Raw genomic sequence first — 27,003 nt, 5'->3', positions numbered from 1 at the left:
AACTAAGGATTTTGAGCAAGAGACTGGCTTTTGCAGGTCATCCATTGTGTTTTGATATTTGTACGAGTTGTTTTGAGAAATGCACTTACTGTTTTGCAAATCTCAAGAATGATTAGAGAAATGTACCAAAGCGACTGAGAAAAACTGTATTATTGTTTATTTCATTCTAACAAATAAGTTCTTGTTAAAAAATGAACCAAAAAGAAAAATAATCATATATCGGTATCGCCAGTGGCTATCGGCCAAAATGAGATTAAAATTATCGACATTTCGGATATCGGCAAAAATCCAATATTGTGAATCCTTAATGTGTATATATATATATATATATATATATATATATATATATATATATATATATATATATATATATAGAATAATAATAATTATATATAGAATTGAATGCATTCTTGATAAACAAAAGTTGTTTTCTTGATGATCATCATGTGACAGTAAATACTGAAGTAATGTGATGAAAATTCAGCTTTGCTATCACAGGAAGCAATGTAATTTGAAAATATATAAAATACAATTAAAAACATTTATTTTAAATTGTAATAATATTTCACAATATTTTTATCTTTACTGTATTTTTGATCCAATAAATGCAGCCTTAGTAAGAATAAGAAATTTCTTTCAAACATAAATGTATAAATATACAGAATTTAACAATGAATAATTAGAAATAAGTAATAAAGAAATCCATAGATAGATTATCAGGTCAGTTTTGGCAGTTCTGTATTATTTACAATTATGGTAAATTGGAGACAGAGGGACAGACAGACAGACAGACAGACAGACAGACAGAAGATGGATGGATGGATGGATGGATGGATGGATAGACAGACAGACAGACAGACAGACAGATAGATAGATAGATAGATAGATAGATAGATAGATAGATAGATAGATAGATAGATAGATAGATAGATAGATAGATAGATAGATAGATAGATAGATAGATAGATAGATAGATAGATAGATAGATAGATAGATAGATAGATAGATAGATAGATAGATGCTTATGTATAATACTCTAACAAAAAAAATGAAATCATTTACAACATTACATCATGAACAAAAACTTCAAACTTGGTGAAATCAGTTGTATAATCTTAAAACAAGTTTAAAATATATCATTAACACTAATGTACTTGTACTTCAAAAGAATCCTTTTGAACTGCACACATGTAAGCACTTACTGCCATGTAGGTCCTTACAAAAAATACATAATAAACATATGTTTCCAATCAAGGCAGATAATTATTATCTGATAAGAAGGCATGCACATAAACTAAACTGGAAACATGTGTACCAAATAAATTCCTCTATGCACAACATGAAATCTCAAGTAACTTTGATTCCACAGATGGACCAATTGACCAACATCATAGCATACCATCATGTTGTTTTAGTAAAAGTGAAATGCGTGCACAAAAGACTTAATATAATGATCTGTTTTGTTCTCCTGAACAAATGGGATGGAAACAGTGCTTTCCTGCTGGAGGTTAATCGAGTTCTTCCTGCATGGGACAACAGATCCACCAGATATAAATGATGGTCTTTTTCAGGAATTTCCTTCTCAAGTCCCAACAGCTCCCAAGCACTCTAAACTAGTCTTAAACGCTTATCTAAATCATTGTTGTTAATCTTCTCTAACACTTTCACATTCTGCTCAATTATGCAACTCTGTCTTCTCGGTGTGTGTTGTCGCCAAAAGCTAATGAAGTTTTCCCCAACGAAAAAGAAAAGCAGTGGATCCAGACAACTGTTTCCCGAGGCCAGGCAGTGTGTGATGACCGCTGCCTTTCTCACAGTTTCAATATAATGGCAGGACTCGTCATAACCTTTGTTATGAATGTCCATCTCAGCCTCCAAAAACAGAGTTCGGACGACATGATATGGCATAAAGCATGCAAGAAAAATCAGCAGAACAATAATGACGAGAGAGCAGGACTTCTTGTGGTTGACCTGAGATCTTCGATTCTGCCTGGTCTTCCTTAGCTTTAGCAAATAGAAGGCTGCAAAAATGTAACACACTGAGATGACCACGAAGGGCATAACGAAGCCTATAAACAAAACCCCTCGATTCAACATGATGATGGTCCCCACCTGGGTCGGCCTCAGATCCAGGCATTTGGTCTGATTAGACTCCACATAAGTTCCTGCTTTCAGAAGCGGGAGGGATGCCAAAGACACGATCAGCCAGATGACTATGCATAACACCCAGGCTCTCCTAGAGTTTTGCCAGCGCACATATGTGAAGGGCTTTACAATGGCCACGAAGCGAACCATGCTCAGAACCGCCAGGAAGTAGATGCCTCCATACATGTTGATGTAAAAGACGTAGGACATGATCCGGCAGGTGATGTCTCCGAAGGCCCAGTAGTCCATGAGATAGTAGGCGGCTCGAAACGGCAGCGAGCATACCATCATCAGATCAGATAGAAGGAGATTTAGCATGAGGATGTTGACTGGAGAAAAAGAGGCTTTTCTTCTGAACGATGAGGAAATGAAGAAGAACAGAGATACGAGGTTGCCAACAAGCCCAAGGGAAAAGATGAAGAGATAGGCAATTGGGTAGACAGTGCGCTTGAAATCACTGATGGAGCACTTCGTGAAATTCGATGAATAATGATCCATTGTTGGGTTGGGGAATTCTGGGAACAAAATCAAAGAGATGGCATTTAAAATTAATAAGGAATCAAATTAGACAGCTTAATATGTATGGTTGTTTCAAGCACTTTTATTTCCCAAGGGTTGATTTTGGTAAAAGGGGTCATATGATGCGATTTCAATTTTTCCTTTCTATTCGGAGTGTTACAAGCTCTTGGTGCATAAAGAAGATCTGTAAAGTTGCGAAAAATAAAGTCTCAAATCCAAAGAGATATTCTTTATAAAAATTAAGAGTCAACCATGCCTACCTAAAACGGATCATTCTAACACACCTATTAACATGTCTATGTCATAATGTGGGAAGATTTGCAAGGTGTAACTTTTATTTTCGCTGTTGCCGGCGCCATGTTGTGGAGACACTGTGTTTTGCTGTGAAAGAGAAACTACTTTGTTTGGCCTTCTAAAAGAGGACACAACTAGAAGTGGTTAAGTTTAATTTACAACACTGTTCTGAAACAATTAAACCCAAATATTCGGATGTGTGTAGCGTATTTTGCGGAGGATGAGGACTGTTTCCTGTGAGAGTAGCTTACAGTGCCGGTGTCTGTTTCTATAATCTGGGGCAATTATAACTTTGCAAGGACAGTCTGGCACTTCTGACGCACAGACTGTAAGTAGGTTTTCATATGTAAAGGATTTGCTGCTGATGATTCAAATGCAAGTTTTAAGCAGTGTAGAGTAGCGATTCATTGTTTGCCGTTTCTCTGATCACAAATGCAGACAAGGTTTTATGCGATACGCAACGTAGAAAAAGATACTATGTAATTATAATCAGTATATTTGTTCCCACCGGATGCAACAAATGCCTTGTTGGTAATGGGTTATATTGTTTTTGTCTTGTCGTGCCGGGACACATGGCATCACGTTAAGGTAAGGGGCGTTACATTTCTGTCACACGCTTGAGGTATTCGGCCAATCACAACACAGTGGATAGCTGGCCAATCAGAGCATATCTCGCTTTTCAGAAGGATGAGCTTTGTAAAAATTGACATGTTTCAGATAGGCAGAGAATCAATAATGTACAGTATGTGGAAAAAAAAATTATATATATATATATATAAAATTTTCTAAAAATACAAATACAAATACTCACCCATAGGCCATTCAAGATGTAGTTGAGTTTGTTTCTTCATCAGAACAGATTTGGAGAAATTTAGCATTACGTCACTTGCTCACCAACTGATCCTATGCAGTGAATGGGTGCCATTAGAATGAGAGTCCAACCATCTCATAAAACATCACAATAATCACAATTAAGTAATCCACAAAACTCCAGTTCCTTCACTTAAAGGCAGGACAGGCGATTTGGTTCAAAAACATTTTTATTTTCTTATTTTCTGTTGGCTGAAAGTCCAGACTTGGTCCAAGGACTATGATAGGCTGTCCTACCTGCCTGTCAATGTATGTATTTGCATACCTCTGTGCACCCTGTTAGCGCAGACATATACATCATCAGCTCGTTCCATTATGCTATTGCAAACTGAGAATAGATGTTACTGTAATATTGAACGCTTTGTGCTCTTGTGCTTTGTACTACAGCCTTTTCAAATCTGCTACCCTTTGACATCTCAAGTGAAAAGCTGCATGTTTATCAAATCTATCATTACGATAAGTTTAACTTGAAACTGTTGCTCCTGTTCAAAATAACAAGTGAATAAACCCTAATATCTCTACATTCAGTCAATAATTTCTTCCCCTGTTGACATCTCACATCGAAATCCACCAGTTTATTTGTTTAGAGCTGTTCTGGATTATTTTTGCTCGTAAACTGTTCTTGATCTCTGCATATTTCATTCGCCTTATTCAGATTAAATTTTTATGTTAATTTTTGTTTTATTAAAACTCGAAGCTATGGTTTGAATTTAAAATGCCTTGATGGATTTGTTTTGTACAATCACATAGCTTTTTTGCTTAACAAGTAATTTATCAATGAACTGGAGTTGTGTCGAAAATGTTTAATTCTGTAGTAATTCTGTCACATCTGGGCAGATTTGTACTCTGGATGTTTTAAACCGCGCTTAGGTTTACTGCATGCTGCTTTAACGGCGCGCGCTCCGGAGTCTCCGTCGCTATGGAAAAAAGATGCCAAATTACAATCACTCGCAAATGAGCTCCTCTAATACTTTACATTAAATTGTTTTCATTATAATTGTTATTAGTATTATAAACAGTGAGAAATACTTATTTGTTGATTCAACTTAGGCTAACTGCCAAAGGCAAAAGCAGGTTTGAGTGTGAATATCATCTTTCAGCACAACAGCCTAAAGCAGTCAACCTTGACTGATCATAAACTGTATGGGTCTTTACTGACATATAAGAAAAATGATAAAAATGAGCAAATTTATGCAAGCATAGTAAAGTTTTAATAGCTCAGATGCGTTTTTTTCCCTCTCTTTTTTCAGTTATATCTGCTGCTTTTATTGATAACATAAATCTTGTAACAGACTGTACAGTTAGTCCTGATTATCTAAATGCTGCATTAAAACAAAACAAAGGAAAAAATTGGAACATGCATGTTGTTGAGCAATTATATATATATAAATGGACTGGTCTGTTTGTCTCTGGAAATAGATAAATCCATATTATCTTACATTTGTAGAAACTAAAGCATTAATACAATCTGCAAATATATATTTTTAACACCATTATCATTAGAATAAACTTATTTTTCAGAGTGTATGGTAAAGTTATATATACAGTACCTTACTATCAATAGTCCATTTAAACAATGTCTATTTTCTTCAACTAAAAAATCTAATGCACTTACTTGTGAAAAAGCAGCCAAAACTCTAAATCCAAAATGTCCAAAATAGTCCAGTCCCCACAAATGTAAGCTAAATCCTTTGCAACAGTGAGAGTGGTGCGAGGAAGCCGTATAAAGACATGACTCTCCACAACTGTTGCTCTGGAGAAATGACTCAATTTATCAGCCCAAAGACACACCCAGCCATCTCTGATCTTCTGTTGGAGGTATCAGAAGCGGTATATGCATACAAGCATATCCATATTAGACTATGTGAACTAAAACCTAATAATACGTTGGTTCAAATTATTTTGTATTTACATAGTCTGATCCAAGATAAACTCAGTCTAGGTTTGCTCTGAGTTTTCCTTGTTGTTGATGCATGCCGTTCCCAAAATGAAGTGTGGATTTAATGAGGAGGTAAGGATTTAATGAGGAGGTTTTATATATATTTATATAAATTGAATGCATTTAGAATGAATGACACTCAACATAAAATTTAACTCTAGTTACTAGTAACTGGGTAATTGTCCATTACCCAGTTACTGGTTAGTTAAATTTTATGTTTGGTGTAGTTTCCTAGTGGTAGCACCAAACCTTCAAAATTTGTATATGCCAGGCCTTAGAAATTTACAGTTGTAATTTCTAAGAAAATACATAACACATATTTTGTTTTAAAGGATAAATGTGTATATTGTCATTAATTGTTTGTTGATCTTTTACTTCTTTTATAAATGCATGTTACTGAAATTTTCATATGAAATATGACCTAGGCACTATGATTAATTTAAATATTCCTTACAGAAATGTATTGTGCTGGTACTATGGTATAATAGCATGGGGATGGATGTCTTTTTTTTTTTTTTTAACTCCAGTAAGTACAGTATTTCTCAGTGTTTATTAAGGTCAGTTTCTTTATGGACACAAAGTCTTGGCTACAATAAAACAAATAACTGCTATTTCCCAGAAAAAAAGATACTGTTCACATTTGCTTGATACATGTTGATGCATGTTGTCAGATATATAACACAAGTTGTATACTGTTCATATTAGGAATATTTTAAATAAAGCACACCTTGTGGTAATGCAGTTGTTCCACAGGGCAATAGCTCTGGGAGAAAGTTGGTGACGATTCTAGGGGCCGTTGGATGTTGATGGGGCCACAAGAATTGGATTTCAACTGAGGCAGAACAGGGATCACAGCTTCAACCTGCACAGTTTTTGCTTACCATTGCACTTTTTTAATACTTTTTATGTCACTAATGATGCCTATAATTTATGACTGTTTTTAATGCTACTGTGTATATCATTAATATGTGACGTGACATTCAGCCAAGTATGGTGACCCATACTCAGAACCCATCCAAAGTGCACACACAGAGAGCAGTGAGCACATACCCAGAGCAGTGGGCAGCCATTCATGCTTCGGCGCCCGGGCGATGCCTTGCTTAAGGACACATAAGCCATGTTATTGCCAGCCCAGGATTCGAACCCACAACCCTAGGGTTTGGAGTTATTATGGTTTTTCACTAGTGCCTATATTTGTAGTAAATGTAGGATTTCACTGTATTTGCCATTGTAATTTGGTTGTAAGGGAAGTTTGGCTTAAAGGGATAGCTCACCCCAAAATTCTAATTTGATGTTCATCTGCTTGCTCCCAGGACATCCAAGCTGTAGGTTACTTTTGTTTCTTTGATATGACAGTACACATTAATGTTCTTCAGTACATATCAATGTATTGTCGTTTTATAGTGTTCCTGTAGCTCAAGTGGTAGAGCATTGCGATTCGATTCCCCGGGAATACTTGATAGGTAAAAATTGATAGCCTGAATGCACTGTAAGTTGCTTGAATAAAAGCGTCTGCTAAACAAGCTGCAGGGTTTAATTTGGTTTTGTTTGTTTATGTTATGTTTATGACTCGTTTAGATTCCTATTTACTTACATTATATGACTGAGAGACTGCAACAGTTTGAGTTAAAAAAAATTAATTTGTGTTCTACCAAAGTAACAAAGTCACCTACAAATAGGATGCCCTTGGGGCTAAGCAGATAAACATAACATTTTATTTTTTTATTATTGGGTGAACTGTCCCTTTAAATTCTGTGTGGGTTAAATCCACCACCCATCTATGACACACTGCCAGCTGAGAAGACTGATCACATTAACACCTCTGCTCTTCTCACTCGTAGTCAGGCAAAACTATCCGCTTTACCATATCTGCACCATTCTCTGAAACCAGGAATGAAGACTTGGGAGTTTAAGTTAACACAAGGTAAACATTCAGAGAGTTTATTTTGTAAAACATCGCACAGAGTTTGGATTGACACTTCTCCATGACGTAAATCTATGCAGCCGGCTAACATCAGCTAGCAGCTTTACTCATTCAAACTCCTTTAGATATGTTATGACGGCTGCTATTTGGCGGTGCACCGTGTAATTGAACATCTTAGCTAGAGGCTTATGCAGACTTGTGGACTGTTTTTATTTCTATAAACACATGAGGAGTTATGAATATATAGGATAGTTAGCTTGTTAGCTAACTAACAGCAGCTGAGTAACAACAAGCCCGTTTGTTTACATAAACATTCATCTATAAATTATTACCCTGACTACGTTTATTATCATCATCATCATCATCATTATTTTTATTATTATTATTATTATTATCGTTATTATTATTATAAAGGTTATTGTTTGGCCACATTGTTATTACTATTATTATTTTGTAAGGATTCCCTTTATTTACGTCAATTTAACTAAAAAGTGTCTGACAGCTAGCAATGTGTTACATGCTTTAACTAAACTATCGATGTTACTTTAGAATTTCAGTTCAAAATGTAAATATTTCATTCATATTCAAATGTCATGGTATTTCCTTGACAATAAAGTACTTGTGCGGTACCACAGTTACTTACTTATTTCCAAGAACAGCTTGGTTCCACGGTGATACAAGTTTATGAACATATAAGTAAATGGTACTTAATGGTGAAGCTACTATTTGTATAAAATGATATGGTACTTCATTGCAATATAGGGAATTCTATCTATTTATCTATCTGTCTGTCTATCTATCTATCTACCTAGCCAAAAATCCGAACAATGTTTCAAGATGTGCTAATGCTTTCCTAATGTATATGGGTTGTATTACAGAGTAGTATGCTGGAAGTGGGAAAGTGGCCGGTGTTTGCCCTCCTCCCCCCTGAGGAACTGCGGCTCATCCGCCAAGCCTGTGTGTTCGGTAGCGCTGCGAATGAAGCTATCTACGTTACCGTCAATGATGAGGTACAGACATGCTGAAAGCTTTTAGTGGATAGATGAACCACAAATGATTACTCATCTTTGCTGGAAAATATTTTTTTTTAGGTTTGCCGGAGTTCCTGCTCTCTTACACTCTCACCCATGTTTCAGAAAGAATAAGTTCATAATTACAAACAACTATTAGTAGTTCAATTTAAAGTTAAAATTGAAGGTAAATTTGGTTTAAATTTAAACTTATTTTGGTTTAAATTTAAACTTATTTTGCTGTGTTCATTTTGATCAAATAAAGGCAGCTAAATGTGGTCAGGGAAAGTAAAAAAATAATCTAAGCTACAGTAGAAAAAAATGTTTTGTTCAGCTCTGCATACATATATACTGATAGAAAAGAGACAGGGACAAAGTCAGAGTGATCTTGGGCTGGTGATAAGCAGATAGAATAAAGCTATATTTAGGCTCGTAATACTAACACAAGCCTTGTTTGCTTCCTGAGAAGTGCTCCGGTACACGTCCTGAGCCTGGCCACTTCCTTTTTTAGCTCTGATTTCATGTGGACAATACTTAAGGTACCATTTATCTTTTCAACAAAAACTTTCTCCTTAAATTGACTCTATAATCTCATGTACATACTGTAAATAAATGCTAAACTGATAGCACAAAGTGCCTTTAAGAATGTGGTGTAAACGGATTTGTTTTATGTTAGAAGAAGCAGTCAGAGTTGACCCTTCAGAGGCTCATTTTCTCTCATCCATTCAGATTTTATTAACCAGAACTATCTGTTCTGTAAATATACAGTACACACATGGTCTTGACTGTTCTCTGAATATTGAGTGAGTGTCAGTGGCATAATAAACTATAAGTAGGGCTGTCAAAATGAACATGTTAATTGTCCGATACATTATTTTTTTTTTTTTACATGCTAAAAATATTTAATGTATTAAACATAGCATCCATTTTCCCGCTGGTATCCCGCTGGTACTAACTCATGTGTTTGTGTGTGTCACCCACAGGTGTTTGCACTGGGGACGAACTGCAGTGGCTGCCTGGGGCTCGGGGACACCCAAAGCACCATTGAGCCCAGACGGATAGACATCTTGTGTGGGAAAAAAATTGTGTCTTTGAGCTACGGCACAGGGCCACATGTGGTCATTGCCACTGCAGGTTGGACAGATTTTTTTGACATGAAACAATAGTGATGATTTGGTATTTGCCTGTACCAAATAATTTTGGTTGCAGGATGGCAAAATATAAAACTATCTATGCTGAAAACTCATGGTAATTCTTATTTTTATATATATGATATAATTATTATTTATTATTGTGCAGCCCTAATATGGGGGGTCAGATGTTAAAATATACAAGCAGGAAATTCCCCGGCCCCATACATTTCTAATGATATTTATACTAGTTTATCAAGACTGTAAATCACCTTTATTTATATAGCACTTTTAACAATACAGATTGTGTCAAAGCAGCTTTACAGTATCAAAATAGGAAAATAATGTGTAAATGCAAAAGGACAAAAGTTAAACACTCAATTTTCAGTTAAAGGCAATTCATCATAGAATTCAGTGATGTCATCATCCAGCTCAGTTCAGTTTAAATAGTATCTGTGCAATCATTTTAACAATATCGGTGGAAATGAAGTGTCCCCAACTAAGCAAGCCAGAGGTGACTGTGGCATGGAACCAAAACTCCATCAGTGACAGAATGGAGAAAAAAACTTGGAAGAAACCAGGCTCAGTCGGGAGGCCAGTTCTCCTCCGGAGACGAAACCAGCAGGTTGATCCATGCTTCAGCAAAGTTAGATTGTGCAGAGGGCTGGTTCTGTGATCTAAATGTATATAAACAGACTTTACGGAAGTGGGTGTGTTCTGAATTTAAAATCATCATAAGCAAATTGTAAAAACATGGTGAGCTACAGTGTCAATACGGCTGTAGTTCTAGAGTCCGGTCTTGGATTCGAGTCTGGACTAGAGAAATTTTTCTATTGTCTCGGACTTGTCTCGGACTCGTTGGTGTTTGCACACGGACTTGGTCATTGGACTCACCAAAAGGTCCTGTTGGTCTCGACCAAGTCCAGCAAAATTATTTTTTCTCCTTCAAAACAAAACCACATTTGCATGTCTGGACTGAAAATGTGTGGAAAATGCTAGGCACCGTTTTCTCCTTTTTTCCAAAGCACTCTGTAGCGTGTGCTCTATGCTTGCGTTTTGAAAAGTTTAGATGTTTCTAATTTAATTTTCTTCCTTTTAGATTGTGTTTTATAAATGACTACACCTAGATAGCCTTAAACTTACCCTTTACAATAATTAAATACTCAAGTCAAATCAAGTCAACTTTATTTATTTTTATATATATATATATATGTATATATATATGTATATGTATATATATATATATATGTATATGTATATATATATATATATATATATGTATGTATGTATATGTAAACAAAATATATTGTGTCAATGCAACTGAACAACATTCATTAGGAAAACAGTGTGTCGATAATGCAGCATGACAGTCAAAGGCAGTTCATCATTGAATTCAGGGATGTCATCTCTGTTCAGTTTAAATGGTGTTTGTGCATTCATTTGCAATCAAGTCAACGATATCGCTGTAAATGTAACCCCAACTAAGCAAGCCAGAGAGAAATCTAATCTAATTTTTTCTTAGAAACAAAAATGGGATTAGCACACTTAAACGACACATCGTGCAGCCCTACTTCATACTGCACTTGTGATTGATATGATACCTCTTCATTCGCTGCTATGAATTGATGGCAGTCATATAAGTACGATTTAAATCATGCTAATGCACTTCCATCAATGCCAACAAAGTGTTCTTTGTTGTCTTTGCAAAAGAATGTTGTGGTCAATAGTGTCGAACGCAGCACTAAGATCCAATAGAACTAATAGAGAGATACAACAATGATCAGATGATAAGAGCAGGTCATTTGTAACTCTAAGGAGAACAGTCTCAGTACTATGATACGGTCTAAATCCTGACTGGAAATCCTCACAGATACCATTTTTCTCAAAGAAGGAATATAATTGTGAGGATACTACCTTTTCTAGTATCTTGGACAGAAAAGGTAGATTCGTGATTGGTCTATAATTAACTAGTTCTTTGGGGTCAAGTTGTGGTTTTTTGATGAGAGTCTTAATAACAGCCCGTTTGAAGGTTTTGGGGACATATCCTAATGACAATGAGGAATTAATAGTAGTCAGAAGAGGATCTATGACTTCTGGAACCTCTTAGGAGCTTAGATGGAACAGGGTCTAACATACATGTTGTTGGCTTAGATTTAACAAGTTTATTACATTTACATTCATATTTATTAATTTAGCTGACGCTTTTATTCAAAGCGACTTACAATTGCTATATGTCAGAGGTCGCACGCCTCTGGAGCATCTGGGGGTTAAGTGTCTTGCTCAGGGACACATTGATGTCTCACGGCGAATCGGGTCTCTTACACCAAAGGCATGTGTCATGTGAATGAGTGGTACTGTTCCTCAGGGGATCTATAGTGCACTGTCTGATGTTATACTGTAGCTGACGGCTAAAAGGTTAGAATTTTATCTCTAATAGTATCGATTTTAGAAGTAAAGTAGTTCATAAAGTCATTACTGCTGTGATGTTGGGAAATGTCAACACTTGTTGAGGCTTTATTTTTCGTTAATTTAGCCACTGTATTGAATAAATACCTGGGGTTATGTTAGTTTTTTTCTAAAAGAGAAGAAAAGTAATCGGATCTAGCAGTTTTTAATGCTTTTCTGTAGGATAGGTTACTTTCCCACCAAGCAATACAAAATACCTATAGTTTTGTTTTCCTCCACCTGCGCTCCATTTTCCGGGGTGCTCTCTTTAGGGTGCGAGTGTGCTCATTATACTGTGGTGTCAGACTGTTTTCCTTAACCTTCCTTAAGCGTAAAGGAGTAACTGTTTTTAAAATGGTAGAAAAGAGAGAGTACATAGGAATTCGGATACATCAGGAAGATTACTTACAAAGCAGTCTTTTGTGGTAGAAGTGATGGTTCTACCATACTTGTAACAAGAAGTAGAATTTACAATTTTGGCTATAAGAAGTTTGCACTAAATTAAATAATGATCGGAGATATCATCACTTGGCTACATAATTTCAACACCATCAACATCAATTCCATGTGACAGTATTACATTTAAAGTGTGATTTTGATAACATTAAATACTAATTAATGTTGTACAGTATAGGGATTGCAAGACTACTAGTCGATTTTTCGTACTAGTAATACTCCGTTACTCGACTACTCGTGGTTCATGCTATTGTAAATGAAAGCACATGAAATATTTTTTTTTTAAACGCTTATTAATTCATAGCTTTATGCAACAATAACATATGTAAATTGTCAAAACTTTATAATTAATACATTACATATTTACATTTTCATGTAACAGCTAGGGGTGTGCCGGTTTCAGAATTGGTGATGACGGTTATGACGTGAGTCAAATGTGACGGTTCATAACATAACCGTCAGGCGTGGGGGGGGGGGGGGGGGCGTGTTTCATTTGTCTCGCCACCATGCTAGTGGATCTGTCTGCCGTAGAGTCAATTGGTTGTACTTGGAGATAGCGGGTTAACTCCGTGTCAGTGTGCGATCTGCTCGGTAAAGTGGCAGAGATTTCAGACCTCTGTTTATTAAGGAGATCTGTCACAAAACTCATCATCCGCGCCAAAGTTTTTTGAGCAAATTTCAAAGCCGCACCCGCCCGCCATCCGCAAAAAAAAAAAAGCCATTGTCTGTTCTAGAAAGGATGCAGCAAAGATATTTAATGCTAATGTATGAGGCATAGGCCTACGCAGAGTTTCATTTACGATGAGATGCGCTCTAGTCCACACAGTGAAGTGCAAGTGAACGCGGCGCGCTGGCGCTTCCATGTCACGGTTATCATTGTCTGCTATATTTGCTTTTTATTTATTAAAATACATGCAATTGGTTGATGAAACATTTATTAAAATTAAGATAAAATTTGTTCAAAATGAAATTCGTTTTTAAGAAAGGTTTTCTACAAGGCAAAATTTAATGAAGTGTTTAACATAATGTCAGACAATTTACAAAACTTGATATATTGTGCATCTTATGATCCTATCTAAAAAATGAAAATAATTTTTAATAAAGAATGTTTGTAAAAAATATTTTAATGACACTGTTTTGGCGGATATAGAGTTCTAATGACGGTGTTCAACTATAACCGCCGGTCTCACGGTTATATACTAACCTTCACACCCCTAGTAACAGCCAGTATTTGTATCTGCATTTGTATCTGTAACAATCCCCAGAAATTCTGTATCTGCATTCGGATACAACATATATACAGTGAGGCTCAAAAGTTTGGGCACCCCTTGCAGAATCTGTGAAAATATGAGTAATTTTTCAAAAAATAAGAGAGCTCATACTAAATGCATGTTATTTTTTATTTAGTACTGTCCTGAGTAAGATATTGTACATAAAAGATATTAACATTTAGTCCACAAGACAAAAAAATTGCTGAAATTATTCAAATAACACCCTCAAAAGTTTGGGAACCATTGGTTCTTAATATTGTGTTCTGTTACCTGATGATCCTCGACTGTCTTTCTGTTTTGTGATGGTTGTGCATGAGTCCCTTGTTTGTTCTGAACAGTTAAACTGAGCAGCGTTCTTCAGAAAAATCTTTAAGGTCCTGCAGATTCTTCAGTTTTCCAGCATCTTTGCATATTTGAACCCTTTCCAGCAGTGACTTTATGATTTTGAGGTGCATCTTTTCAGACTGAGGACATTTGAGGGACTCAAACACAACTATTTAAAAATATTCAAACATTCACTGATGCTCCAGAAGGAAACAAGATGCATTAAGAGCTGGGGGGTGAAAACTTTTGGAATTTGAAGATCAAGGTAAATTGTACTTAATTTGTGTACCGGGAAACGTACAAGTATCTTCTGTTGCTTACAAAGGGCAGAACTAAATGGAAAAAAAAATCTATTTCAACAAAATAAGACAAATTTGGCCATCTTCATCGTGTTCAAAAGTTTTCACCCTCCAGCTTTTAATGCATCTTTTTTCCTTCTGGAGAATCAGTGAATGTTTTTTTTTTTTTTTAAATAGTTGTGTTTGAGTCCCTCAAATGTCCTCAGTGTGATAAGATGTATCTCAAAATCATAAAGTCACTGCTTGAAAGGGTTCAAATATGCAAAGATGCTGGAAAACTGAAGAATCTGCAGGACCTTAAAGATTTTTCTGAAGAACAGTTCTCAGTTTAACTGTTCAGAACAAACAAGGGACTCATGCACAACCATCACAAAACAGAAAGACAGTCGAGGATCATCAGGTAACAGAACACAGTACTTAGAACAAAGGGTTCCCAAACTTTTCAGTGGGGTTATTTTAATAATTTCAGCATTTTTTTTGTCTTGTGGACTAAATGTTAATATCTTTTATGTACAATATCTTACTCAGGACAGTACTAAATAAAATATAACATGCATTTAGTATGATCTCTCTTTTTTTTTGAAAATTACTCGCATTTTCACAGATTCTGCAAAGGGTGCCAAAACTTTCGAACCCCACTGTATGTATGTGTGTGTGTGTGTATACATATAGAATTATTACCTTTACATCAGGGATTGTGTTAAAGGTTGTGGTAGCACATCATCACACTGAAGTTTAATCTTCAATCTAGTGTTTATTGGTTTTGAGATTACATCAGAGAATTTCATGGGAGATGTATTCCACCTTCAGACATGATTTGGCTGACTATGCTTCATATAAGGCCTGTGTAAGTGTGGGGTCTGAGGTCAGTGTACCAAGAGTTGTCATCTGTTTAATATAATGCCATTAGCAATGCTCGATCTTGAAGACATCCACAATCTACAGAACTTTAAGTGAATCTTTTATGTCCGCATAATGAACATTGACTAGATGGCTGTGTTGACTGGTCAAATTGTATCACATTTATATAATGTGTTTTTTTCATGAGTGTTTACATCAATGTGAGCCAGCTAGTCTGTGCTATTAATCAAATGTATGTTTTGAATGACTTCAAATGATAATGAAAATGCCTTAATCAGTGCCGCTCTTTTCCTTTACACTTTTGTCCCTCTTTATAAGCAGATTCATGTATTAGATCCATACAATTGGTCTTAAATCAAACAACAAAAGACAAAGAGATAACCATTCGCTACTCCTAACAGAATAACATTTAGTAGATTTAAAAATCTGTTTATATTTAATTCACACAGTGAAGACCATGTAGTGTTTTAACCAATTCTTTAATGCAGTATTGAGTTTTAATTTTTTTTTTATATAAGTCCACTGGCTTGTTCCACTCTGCATATTCTAGATATCACATTTCAAAATGTGGAATCCAATTTTGGATTCAGATTGTGTGTTATGAGATCAAGATAAGATTTTTTCCCACCAACTTCTTCTTTAAATGGTTTCGTTTTGTGGTAAAACCTTTTAGGAGGCCTTTTAAAAACATCTATGAGGATTAATTAAACATCTATGAAGTCTGATGACAAATGGCAAAAACAAAACATGATCAAACCATGAGAGTTTATAGTTTGAAAATATGAGAAATATTTTATGTGTTGCAACACGAGTTTTGGAAAGCAAGACATTGTCATACCTGATAAACATGAAATGATTCAGTTTCCACTGAGGTAAAAGCTGAGTAACAGCAGATGTTCAGATGGTCAACATCAACTGAGGGCCTGTGTCTTTGATTAAATCACATATGTCAGCTGTTCAGTTTTATTCTCACCAAAGCCAATTAGATTTTTGTTTGGCACTGTTCATTTAGGCCTTGTAGATTGTAGATTTCCTTTTCCAGTATGTCTGAGCCAAAGTTTTGTCGTCCTCAGATCTGTATCGTGTCTTCTGTGTCTGTAGATGGAGAAGTTTATGCCTGGGGTCACAACGGCTACAGTCAGCTGGGTAATGGCACCACCAACCACGGCCTGACTCCTGCCTTGGTTTCCACCAACCTCATCAGCAAGAGGGTGACAGAGGTGGCCTGTGGCTCTCATCACACCATAGCCCTCACCACAGAGGGAGAGGTAAAACATGTGCAGATTATGTGATATTCTGATTATGATTTTATCAAACAAAAATGAGGAAATGGAAAATGGAAAATATTTTTTTTTCTGGATTTTTCCCCACATTTCTGAGTTTACATCTCGCAGAACAAAACAATCACACAACATAACAAACTACAGAAAATAAAATGTAATTTAGACTTTTCATTCCACAATTTCAGTGTTTTTTTCCTTCTTCTGACTTTATTTTCTCACAAAAGTTTTTTTGTTTTGTTATCCTATAGTTTCCATATAATACTGCTGTCTTACTATTATTTTACTGAATGTATATGTACATTATATAATTATTTATTTATACAACAGTTTCTAATGTCTTTATATCATTATACATTATATATTTATAACAGTTTTTGTCCTTTAATCTAATTTTTTTTATGTCAAAGAGCCTTAAATACTATATTCCCCTTGTGAAGTACCCCTTCCTAAAATATAAAGGCAGCTGTTTTATATTTTAATAGCTTTAATAGTAGAGAACCACTATTCTGTCTAGTTGTTTTCACTTTACCTTGTAAAAAAAGTTATAAGTTTAAAATGCTTTTATTTTATCCTAAGAATAGTTCTAATTAATTTATATATCTACTGACATATTGCTTACTGTTATAAAAATTGTGTAACTTTATTTGCATTACTACTTGTCCACAATGCATATTTCTCAAAATTAAGCCTAAAATGTGTTTTAATCTCACTATTGATGAGGATTGTATGATCTTTGAATAATATTGGGTTTAAATGCAATATATTTAAAGTGTACCTAAAGTATACTTCCTATAGTTCCACTTTAGCACAATCAAACATACTTCAGTATATCTTTAGTATAAAATTTTGTTCCAATTTAGTAGGGATGCTCCAAACTGATATTCGTATCGGCTCCGATACTGTCTTTTTTTCTTTTTTTTTTATCGGATTGGGTATCGGTCAAAGAGGGCTGATCCAAATCCGAGATTGTGCATATTATTCTGTGTTACTTCTGAAGCCATACAATAGCTTAATGTGTTTGAATATTTAAGTCTTTACATTAAAGTACACACAAACTATTTTCTCCTCTGTGGCTGTCAGTCATTCTTTCAGCCTTTAAACCCTGGTCATGTTCGGTTACGACAGTCAGCTTGGTAACAATGAAGGACTTTATCACCTTCCCAGAGTTTAATGTTGTTTTATTATGTGAACAGTAACAGAAATGTAAAACTGTTAAAAGAAAGGCTCAATAATAAACTACACATCAATTTCTCTTGCCTTTGTGCTTTGTACTTTTTAATGCAAAGCGATGCGTGCTGTGACCGGGTTGCCTGGTTTTCGCCAAACAAAACCCGCCCAATTGCGTTGTGAGGGGGTTCTGTGGGGATCCACCAGTAAAATTCACATTCCAGGAGCTAAATATCAGGATATTGGGGTCGCTTTAACCCGCGGACATGAAAAGTAACCCATGGTAATAGTGTTAAAGTAACCCAATTCCATGGGAAAACCGTGAACTTGGCACCAACATCTGGCACGATTACAGCAAAATACATAAATAAAATAAATAAATCAACCAAAAGCTACATAAAAAGTATATATAAAACAAAACCTTTGCATTTATTTATACTTAGATACTTAAATTTAACAAGTATAAACAATACACACTAAGGTTTAATTTGTTAACATTATCTACCTACCTAACATGACCTAACATCGCAAATACTTAATATTAACCATAGTTAACTGTAGTTAATATATTGACCTAGTTAATTTCAACATTTACTTTTTTAATGGATCAGAGATAACATGAACTAAAAAAAGTACAGTTTTTTTTTTTTACAGTATCAAAGATTGATGCATATTGTAACAAATGTATTGCTTATTGTTATTTAATGTTAATTTCAACATTTACTAATTTTGACTAATGATACCCATTGTAAAGAGACACCAAAACTTATTGTTTCCTATTTAACCCATCCAAAGTGAACCCACTCGCCAGGGAGCAGTTGGGGGTTCAGTGCCTTGCTGCCTCAGTTGTGGTATTGCTGGCCCAAGACTCGAACCCACAACCTTAGGGTTAGGGGTCAAACTCTCTAACCATTAGGCCACAATTTCCCCCACGACTTAACAGTGCGTTGAAGTAAATTAATAAACACTTTTCACCAGTCATGGTTTGCTGAATTTTGCACTGATTTTTCTACAATACATTTTTCTGCCAGATTATTAACTTACCTAGTTTGTGATACATTTTTGTCATTGATTATGAATATACATATTCCTATATTTTACATATTTATTGTTAAATTATTTTTTCTTTATAATTTAGTAGTCTGCATCTAGTAGATTTTGAAAGATTGAGTTTCACACACAGACATATAAATACTAAATTTATTTAAATAGGGGGAAAACGCTGGTATCGGATCGGTATTGAAAAAGGCGGATGGGTGCATACCTACAATTTAGCAGACTTTAAGGATAAGAGTTTAGTATACTAAAAGTACAATTGCTGGGTACTTTTAGGAAGTTCATACATATGTAAATAGTGTGCTTAGCATAAATAAATGTATTTCAAATACATTTTTGTATATTTATTTTTCACTAGGGTTACTACTTTAGTTTTTTAATGAAATGTAAAAAATAGAAAAACGTAATTACAAAAAAATATTATTAACTTAGTAAGTTAATAATAAAAGATTAATTGCACAAATATTTACATGGACATGGACAACTCAAATGACCTTACTAGACATGTTCAGCATAATAAATGTTAAAGTCTTAGAGAAGAAAGAGATCCCTGTGTACATGCAGAATTTTTTTTCTTAGGTTCCAGAAAATGACTAGCTGGAATGTACTGAAGGTACTGAAACATGAGTGAAGTCAATGAGATCAGCTGTGTATCACAGTTGGCTGACCTTCAAAACTGAGTGTTCTTGTAAAAAGCCACAGTTGGGAACGCTTAAGGCATTATTGAAGGAGTGGCAGACCATGGGATAAAACTGTTGGAGAAGATGGTAACAAACAAAGTGAAGAAGCTTCATAAAAGAAAAATGTATTCATTAAAAAAAAAAAAAAATGTTATCAATATATATCACAAAAATATATACAAATATGCATGCATCACAAACATTTTTAACATTTGGTAATTATTAGAAATGTGTCTTGGACAACAAATCTGAATGATTTATGAAGGATCATGTGACATTGAAGACTGACACCAAAACAGCAAAAATGCTTGTAAACCGAGCAAGTAAACTGATGCCTCATTTTATTTATGATGTACAGGCATCATAACCAAAATCATTTCAACTGATTTTTCACATTCTATGTAAATAACTTTGCATTCAGATTATTTCATGCTTTTTTTTTTAAAAGCAACTTGAACAGTGTACAGTTACCTATTACCATTTTTTTTTTTATTCTGTTTCCTGTCCTCTCTTGTTCTTAGGTTTATGCTTGGGGATACAACAACTCCGGTCAGGTGGGCTCTGGATCCACGGCCAACCAGCCCACCCCACGCAGGGTCAGCAGCTGTCTGCAGAATAAGGTGGTGGTCAACATCGCCTGTGGACAGCTCTGTTCTATGGCCGTTATGGACAATGGGGAGGTGAGTTTAAATAACAGAATAGTTTAATCAAGAATTACAGATGACAATCAAATAAAAATATAATCCAATAAATTAGATTTAATGTAATCACAAGGATTAGCCATCAAAAAAAAAAGTAATTCTTTATTATGGAATGTATGCATGTGTCAGGGGGCATGATTAGTTGTTTTTGATTTATTGAGTGTTTTAAATGATCATTTGCTCTAAATTCATGGGTTAAAAACCTACTATTGATGAACATGCTGTAAGGAAATGTTGACATGCTGTCATGATATGATATTTTGTTCTGTTATTTAGTCTTTTGATATGCGACAGTTGTTGATTGTGACTGTCTCAACTGTCAGCTGTGAATTTCGTTGTGCTTTATTATGCCTTCAACACTTCTCATTGATACTTTTCTCACACCTAATACTGACAGTGTTTCCTTTCATGTTTTCAAAATGAAATAATTAATTTTTTTGTGTGTAATTACTGTAACTGTACATTACAATTATCACTTGGTTTATCTCAAGGCTTTGTGTTGACAGACTTATGGCTGGGGTTATAACTGCAATGGGCAGCTTGGTTTGGGTAACAACGGCAACCAGCAAACCCCTTGCCGAATCGCCGCCTTACAGGGAATCAACGTTGTACAGGTGACAGACAAAGACCTCTGGGTATTAATCAGTGGAGTATGGTGGTCTTCTGAAATGAGGTGGCTTCTGTAAGAAAGCCTTAGGTGATAGATTTTTCTTTGCAGCAGGCAATATATTTTACATGAAATTAAAATATAGTATATTCTATGTTCATAGAACACATTTATTAAAGCCAAGTCACATCAAAGTATCAGTTTTATGCATATTTTTTTTTTCACATTGATAAAAAAAAGTGTATTAATATAGTAAAACAATGTTATTTTAGTATTGTTTATATGCTGTTGCAGTATATATTAATGTTTTGAATTCGCTATTATTATTATTTATTTTATTTATTTATTTATTTTTTATAAAAATGGTGATTCCGTTATATGCTTTTGTCAGTTTTTCTTTTGTAAATGCATATTTAACTAATTTTATATTTATTTTGGTTTTACTTTTATTATTTTAGGACTTCAGCTTATTTTATTCATATAGTTTCCGAGGCAACATTGCTTATTGTATGTTTTAAATGTAAATTACATAAATCTAATATTTATATTTCCAATTCTTTAAGCCCTATTTCACATAACATTTTTTTTCTTTTTTTATGTTATAATAATGACAGATTTATACATTTGTTTCTATATGTTCTGTCAGTTATTTTATAATCCTTTTTTTTTTCGGAGCTGGCACCATCTCTTAAGTAAAATCATCCCTTCTATTAGGTCAAATTATTCATATATATATATATATATAAACAGCGGTCTAAAAACAGCTTAAACAGCCCAAGGATGCCCTGTCAAAACCACACGTCTAGCCAAATAATACTGACATTTATCTCAATTACCCCACATTGTAAATATTCAGTTACAAAATAAATGATTCATAAATGGCAGATATGCCAGCAAATAATGTGTTTCTATAAACCCTGAACTCTCTTGATTTTACAGGTGGCATGTGGATATGCACACACACTGGCTCTTACAGACGAAGGATTTGTTTACTCTTGGGGTGCAAACTCATACGGGCAGCTGGGTACTGGCAACAAAAGCAACCAGGCTGTGCCCACCCTCATCAACATGGACAAGGAAAGGTAAGATTCAAAGCGCATCCTCCCACCCGACAGATTTAACAGTTGATATGGTGGAAATAATTTGACTGTCATTTCATCAGATTTGCTGTGCATTTGAACACATCTGGGGGACATTTTATGCATACTGGAATCCATACATTTAGTTCCTGTCATGCATTTCCTTAAGCTTTAACAAAGACATTTAAAAAAGTAGGTCAAGTGTAGTATGTTGTCTACAGTTCATATAGCTGTTAAGGAAGCTTTAGGAAGTCACTTCACCAGAAATTGTCTTCATACGTAGGCGTTTGCTCAATTATCGTGGGAAACTGAGAGACCTCTTCACAGACAGTTGGATTTTTAGAAAAAAAGTATTTTTGCTTAGTTGTAACCATCTGAACTCTGCTTTAAACACTAAATATAATCAATATATATTTGCATATCTGTCACTTTTTAATTCTCAAGTTTCTTACGTTTTACTGAGTCATTTGAAAATATTCACATTTACATTTTTACATTTATCCGAAATGATATATATGATCAAAATGTATATTATACTACTATATATAACATTCTAGACCTAAACCGCAATCAAATTTATGTTGATAATGATGACAGACTATGGACATTTTTACTAGATATGGATTAATCTAACAGCCTATCACACAGTCAAATCAAGTCAAGTCACCTTTATTTATATAGCACTTTAAACAAAAAAGATTGCGTCAAAGCAGCTGAACAACATTAATTAGGAAAACAGTGTCTCAATAATGCAAAATGACAGTTAAAGGAAGTTCATCATTGAATTCAGTGATGTCATCTCAGTTCAGTTTAAATAGTGTCATTTGCAATCAAGTCAATGATATCGTTGTAGATGAAGTGACCCCAACTAAACAAGCCAGAGGCGACAGCAGCAAGGAACCGAAACTCCATCAGTTACAGAATGGAGAAAAAAAAACCTTGGGAGAAACCAGGCTCAGTTGTAGACCAGACAGTAGAAATAAAGGTGACAACAGGCAGTCAGTGCATGTTGCTAACAAGTCTGTATGTTCTGCTTGTCTCTTTGTGAATTAATGGTGGAGTTTGGTTTACTACACAGACTCAAACACTATATATATATATATATATATATATATATATATATATATATATATATATATATATATATATATATATATATAAAACAATATATGAAGACATGAACACGTGAACTTCATCTCCAGAGCTGCTCTTAGACATTTTTACAAACTTTAAATGCTTTTCACCATTTGATTTGAGGAAAACTACCACCAAATACACACTGAATCTCACAGAAATCTCACAGAAATATAGCACTATAAAAATATTTATAAAATATTTTTTACATTTTTATTTTTAAAAACTAAAAATGCAATGTTTTGTTGTAAATTTGATACAAATTTATAAACAATGAAAAAGTGTATATAGTGGGTTGTTCATTGCCATTTCCTGTCAGTTTACATGTTTATCAAAAAAATATGCAATTTATCTTCTATATCAAACACATAAAAAGCTTTTTAACATGTTAAAAAGCTTTTTAAATCATCATTTAACAGCAGCATCTGTGTCACTCATTTGTCTCCTGCAGATTAGTTGAGGTTGCTGCGTGTCACACCAGTCACACATCAGCGGCGAAAACACAGAGCGGTCAGGTGCTGATGTGGGGTCAGTGTCGGGGTCAGGCCGTGGCCTACCCTCACCTCACACACTTCACCAGCACTGACGATGTCTTCGCCTGCTTTGCCACACCGGCAGTCACCTGGCATCTTCTGTCTGTGGGTAAGATCTTTATTCCACAAGTATTTTCCAGCCACTGTTTCCATCAGCCTTGCAAACAGTGAAAAAAAACAAGACTTTATAGACACTGAATTAAAACAATTGGGCAACTTTGTACAATGGGCTACCATTTGCTGAAAAAAAAGGAAAGAATTAATTTTAAAAAAGGAAAGCAATAAAAGTATATATACGTGTGTGTGTGTGTGTGTGTGTGTGTGTGTGTGTATAAGCAACTTTTTTCAGTTGCTTATAAACATCTAAATGGTAAAGACTAATCTCATTGTAATCAGCACAAACTGGGCTATAATAATATGTGAAATGCATGTATGTACATGATTGTGTTTTTGAGAAAACAATGTTATGAGTGGTTAGTGAAAAACTAAAAAAAATTTAATCACTTGAAATGAGGCCATAAAACACATACAGAACATTGGTTTCTGGGACTTTTGAGAACTGGAGCTTGTAGCCTAGATTTTTTCTTTTTAAATTATGTGAAAATCATCCTGTTTACTCATTCACAGAAAAAAATATTAATGTTGAAAAGAGCTGAGAATATTTTTTAAGGTTTTTTGGGGATAAATTGAAAGAACAGCATTAGCTGCGTTTACATGGACCCTACTAATCCGATCGTAATAGGACAAGAAGCACAATCAGAATAAAAAACTCACATGTAAACACGTCAATCAGATTGAATTGGCCAGATCCAACAAACATTTTGATCACGTTGTAAGAGGTGGTTTATTCCTTTTGTAATCAGAGTGCGAGTACATGTAAACATTTGATTGGACTGAAAACCAAAACAGGAAAGTACTGCGCATGCGTAAAGCGTAATGACGTCTGACCCGAGGAACGAGGTGTTTTTCCAGGCAAATAAAATGTCATAAATAAGTGTCCTGTCATTATAAAACTCCCCTGTCTCTCAGCGTATGTGAAGTGGAACAGGACCACGTCCCAACAGTCCTTGTTTAAGACTCTCATCTACAGGCAACTAGTTTTTGGTGCGGGAAGGGGCACTTTTACACCCTTTTTTATTTTCCAAGTAACGTTAAGCTGCACAACAGTTCATGTGCTGGTCGTCGCCTAATTAGGACACTAAGTAGATAAATATCACATGTGCTTTTTTAAACAGCATGCGACAGCAGCGGGAAACTCTGTATATTCATGCATTGTGCACATGTCAAAAGAGTAAATCCGATCAGAAGCATGTGACACATAAAGCCTATCACTTTATTCAGCGTTCATGTAAACATTACGTTCGGATTCGTCAATCAGAATGGATTCAATCCGATGGAAGCAAAAAGTGTCAACGCACCTATTGTTTGTTACATATGTACACAGTACATTTACATTTATTTGTTACATTGTTATTATTTACATCAAGCTTTTCAATGGTATGCAAAGTGCATATTGTTATTTTTAACTTCATAACGTTTCACTTGATTATACACTTAGTCAGGATTTATAGTTGTGAAACTACAAGTATATAGTTATATATTATAAATAAAAAAGATTTACACATGTTTATGATCTCTGCTGAATAAAGCGCTTCATTCTTTATTTCTGAGGAAATCCAAAAAGCAAATCCTGAGGTAATCCTCATCACATCTTCTTGGGGTATATTATGTCTTATTCCTCTCAGCGGGAAGCAAACAGTAAAATAAAAAACCTGAAGAACAGTCTCGCTGCTTAGTTTTCTGTTGTATGGGCGTATTCAAGCCGCACGCTTCAGTGAAACATTATAATGTTAAAAGCGTGTTCAGTTCGGGGGCGTGGTCGCATTAGATATAATGAAGGGAGACGGACATTGCGTTGTTTTCATATGGATTACTTTATCACAGAATATTTGTTTTCAGTAGCACTTGTTTAGTTTAAAAGTAGACATGTCAGGCTTTCTATAGATATATCTCTCATGTCTCTTCGTTGAGTATTCACGGAGTTACAGTTCATTTTAATGATGTGTTTTTAAATGAAAATCAGCGCAGACCAAGGCTGCAGACGGCACACCTTGTTTGTTATCTTTATTTTATAAATGCACAGTTTTGTTGTTATTATGTCTGTATACAAGGCTGCAATGGATAAAGGGCTCTACGAAATCCATTTTATTTTTTCCTAAATTAATTTAATAATATATAATTTATAATATATAATTTTTTCAGTTTTAATTTAAGTTTTAACTTCTTTTTTAATAGTTTAATTTTATTAATTAAAAAGTATGTTAGATTTTAATTAATTAAAATCATGAAACCTTATACTTTTCACATCAATTTATTAAAAGTTTAACAAAAATTACATGTTTAGGGTTCTATGAAATGTTGTATTTTTTCTCACTATATTATGTATATTTTTCGTTTTTACCAAATTCTGTTTTAGCATGTCTAATTATTTGAATGTATAAACAACTTAGTTGATCAATATATATTTTTTTTTCTTAAAGTAGCCTTATGATTTTTTTTTTTTTGCCTCAGAAATTCTGTTTTGTGTATTTATATTTTTCTGGTTATCAAATGAAGACATAAAACATTAATTTCATTTATCATTTATTTGACTTTTACTTTGAGGGGTTGCCGCTAATACCTTTATAGTTCTGTGTATATGATATGATGCTAGTTTTACTCAAATCAAACGGTAAAATGTTCATGAAGTGATTCACAGAGCAGTTTTGGAAATGTTGTTCAGATTTAGTAAAATGTAGTAAATGTTCCTGGTTACAAATGTAATGAAGATTAATGAGATTAAAGTTTCAGTTCAGGAGAAAAAATTACTTTTTCCTCTAATGGGTTTGAGCATCTTATGGCCAAACTCCTGCTCAGAGTGGTACTGCGTAAGCAGGTGCGTGCCAGTTATCCAGAAAGAACCCTAAACTGCAAGGCAGGGACGTCCAGGTTATAAAACTTAGCAAATGTGGACAGCAAGGCCCAACCGCCCCCGCAAAATAATTCTGCAATGGACATGCCTCTAAACCATGCCCAAGAAGAGGTGATGCCTCTAGTTGAATGGGCTTGTACTCCAATGGGGCATTGCAGGCCCAAGGAAGAGTAGGCAAGCATAATAGTGTCAACTATCCACTAAGAAAGTCTCTGCTTCGTGACCTGATGCCCTTTAGTGCAGCCACCAAAGCAAACAAAGAGCTGTTCAGACTGCCTAAATGGGGCAGAAGGCTCAATGTAAAC

General features: G+C 34.8%; 1 protein-coding gene and 1 pseudogene across 3 annotated transcripts in view; one reads left to right on the top strand and one right to left on the bottom strand.

The window, feature by feature from the left end:
- Nucleotides 1-649: 649 nt before the first annotated feature.
- Nucleotides 650-5,569, bottom strand: LOC127973016 (cysteinyl leukotriene receptor 2-like; annotated as a pseudogene).
- A 1,957-nt stretch (nucleotides 5,570-7,526) lies between these two features.
- The window catches only part of LOC127972787 (RCC1 and BTB domain-containing protein 2-like), a 35,909-nt gene continuing 16,432 nt past the window's right edge, over nucleotides 7,527-27,003 (top strand). For 2 of the 3 annotated variants that reach the window (XM_052576562.1, XM_052576564.1), the window contains exons 1-8: nucleotides 7,527-7,691; nucleotides 8,570-8,701; nucleotides 9,685-9,835; nucleotides 16,589-16,755; nucleotides 20,195-20,353; nucleotides 20,881-20,988; nucleotides 21,921-22,063; nucleotides 23,646-23,836. In XM_052576562.1, the coding sequence (XP_052432522.1) occupies nucleotides 8,576-8,701; nucleotides 9,685-9,835; nucleotides 16,589-16,755; nucleotides 20,195-20,353; nucleotides 20,881-20,988; nucleotides 21,921-22,063; nucleotides 23,646-23,836 (1,045 nt within the window). In that variant the 5' untranslated portion in view covers nucleotides 7,527-7,691; nucleotides 8,570-8,575. Of the gene's footprint in view, nucleotides 7,692-8,569; nucleotides 8,702-9,148; nucleotides 9,241-9,684; nucleotides 9,836-16,588; nucleotides 16,756-20,194; nucleotides 20,354-20,880; nucleotides 20,989-21,920; nucleotides 22,064-23,645; nucleotides 23,837-27,003 lie in introns of those variants that run through there. The other variant, XM_052576563.1, reaches the window with a different exon arrangement.

Source organism: Carassius gibelio, chromosome B15 (assembly GCF_023724105.1).
Source record: "Carassius gibelio isolate Cgi1373 ecotype wild population from Czech Republic chromosome B15, carGib1.2-hapl.c, whole genome shotgun sequence".
NCBI classification, from domain to species: Eukaryota; Metazoa; Chordata; class Actinopteri; order Cypriniformes; family Cyprinidae; genus Carassius; species Carassius gibelio.
Note: the sequence above shows the minus strand (reverse complement) of the source record. Positions and strands in the feature narration are given on the sequence as shown.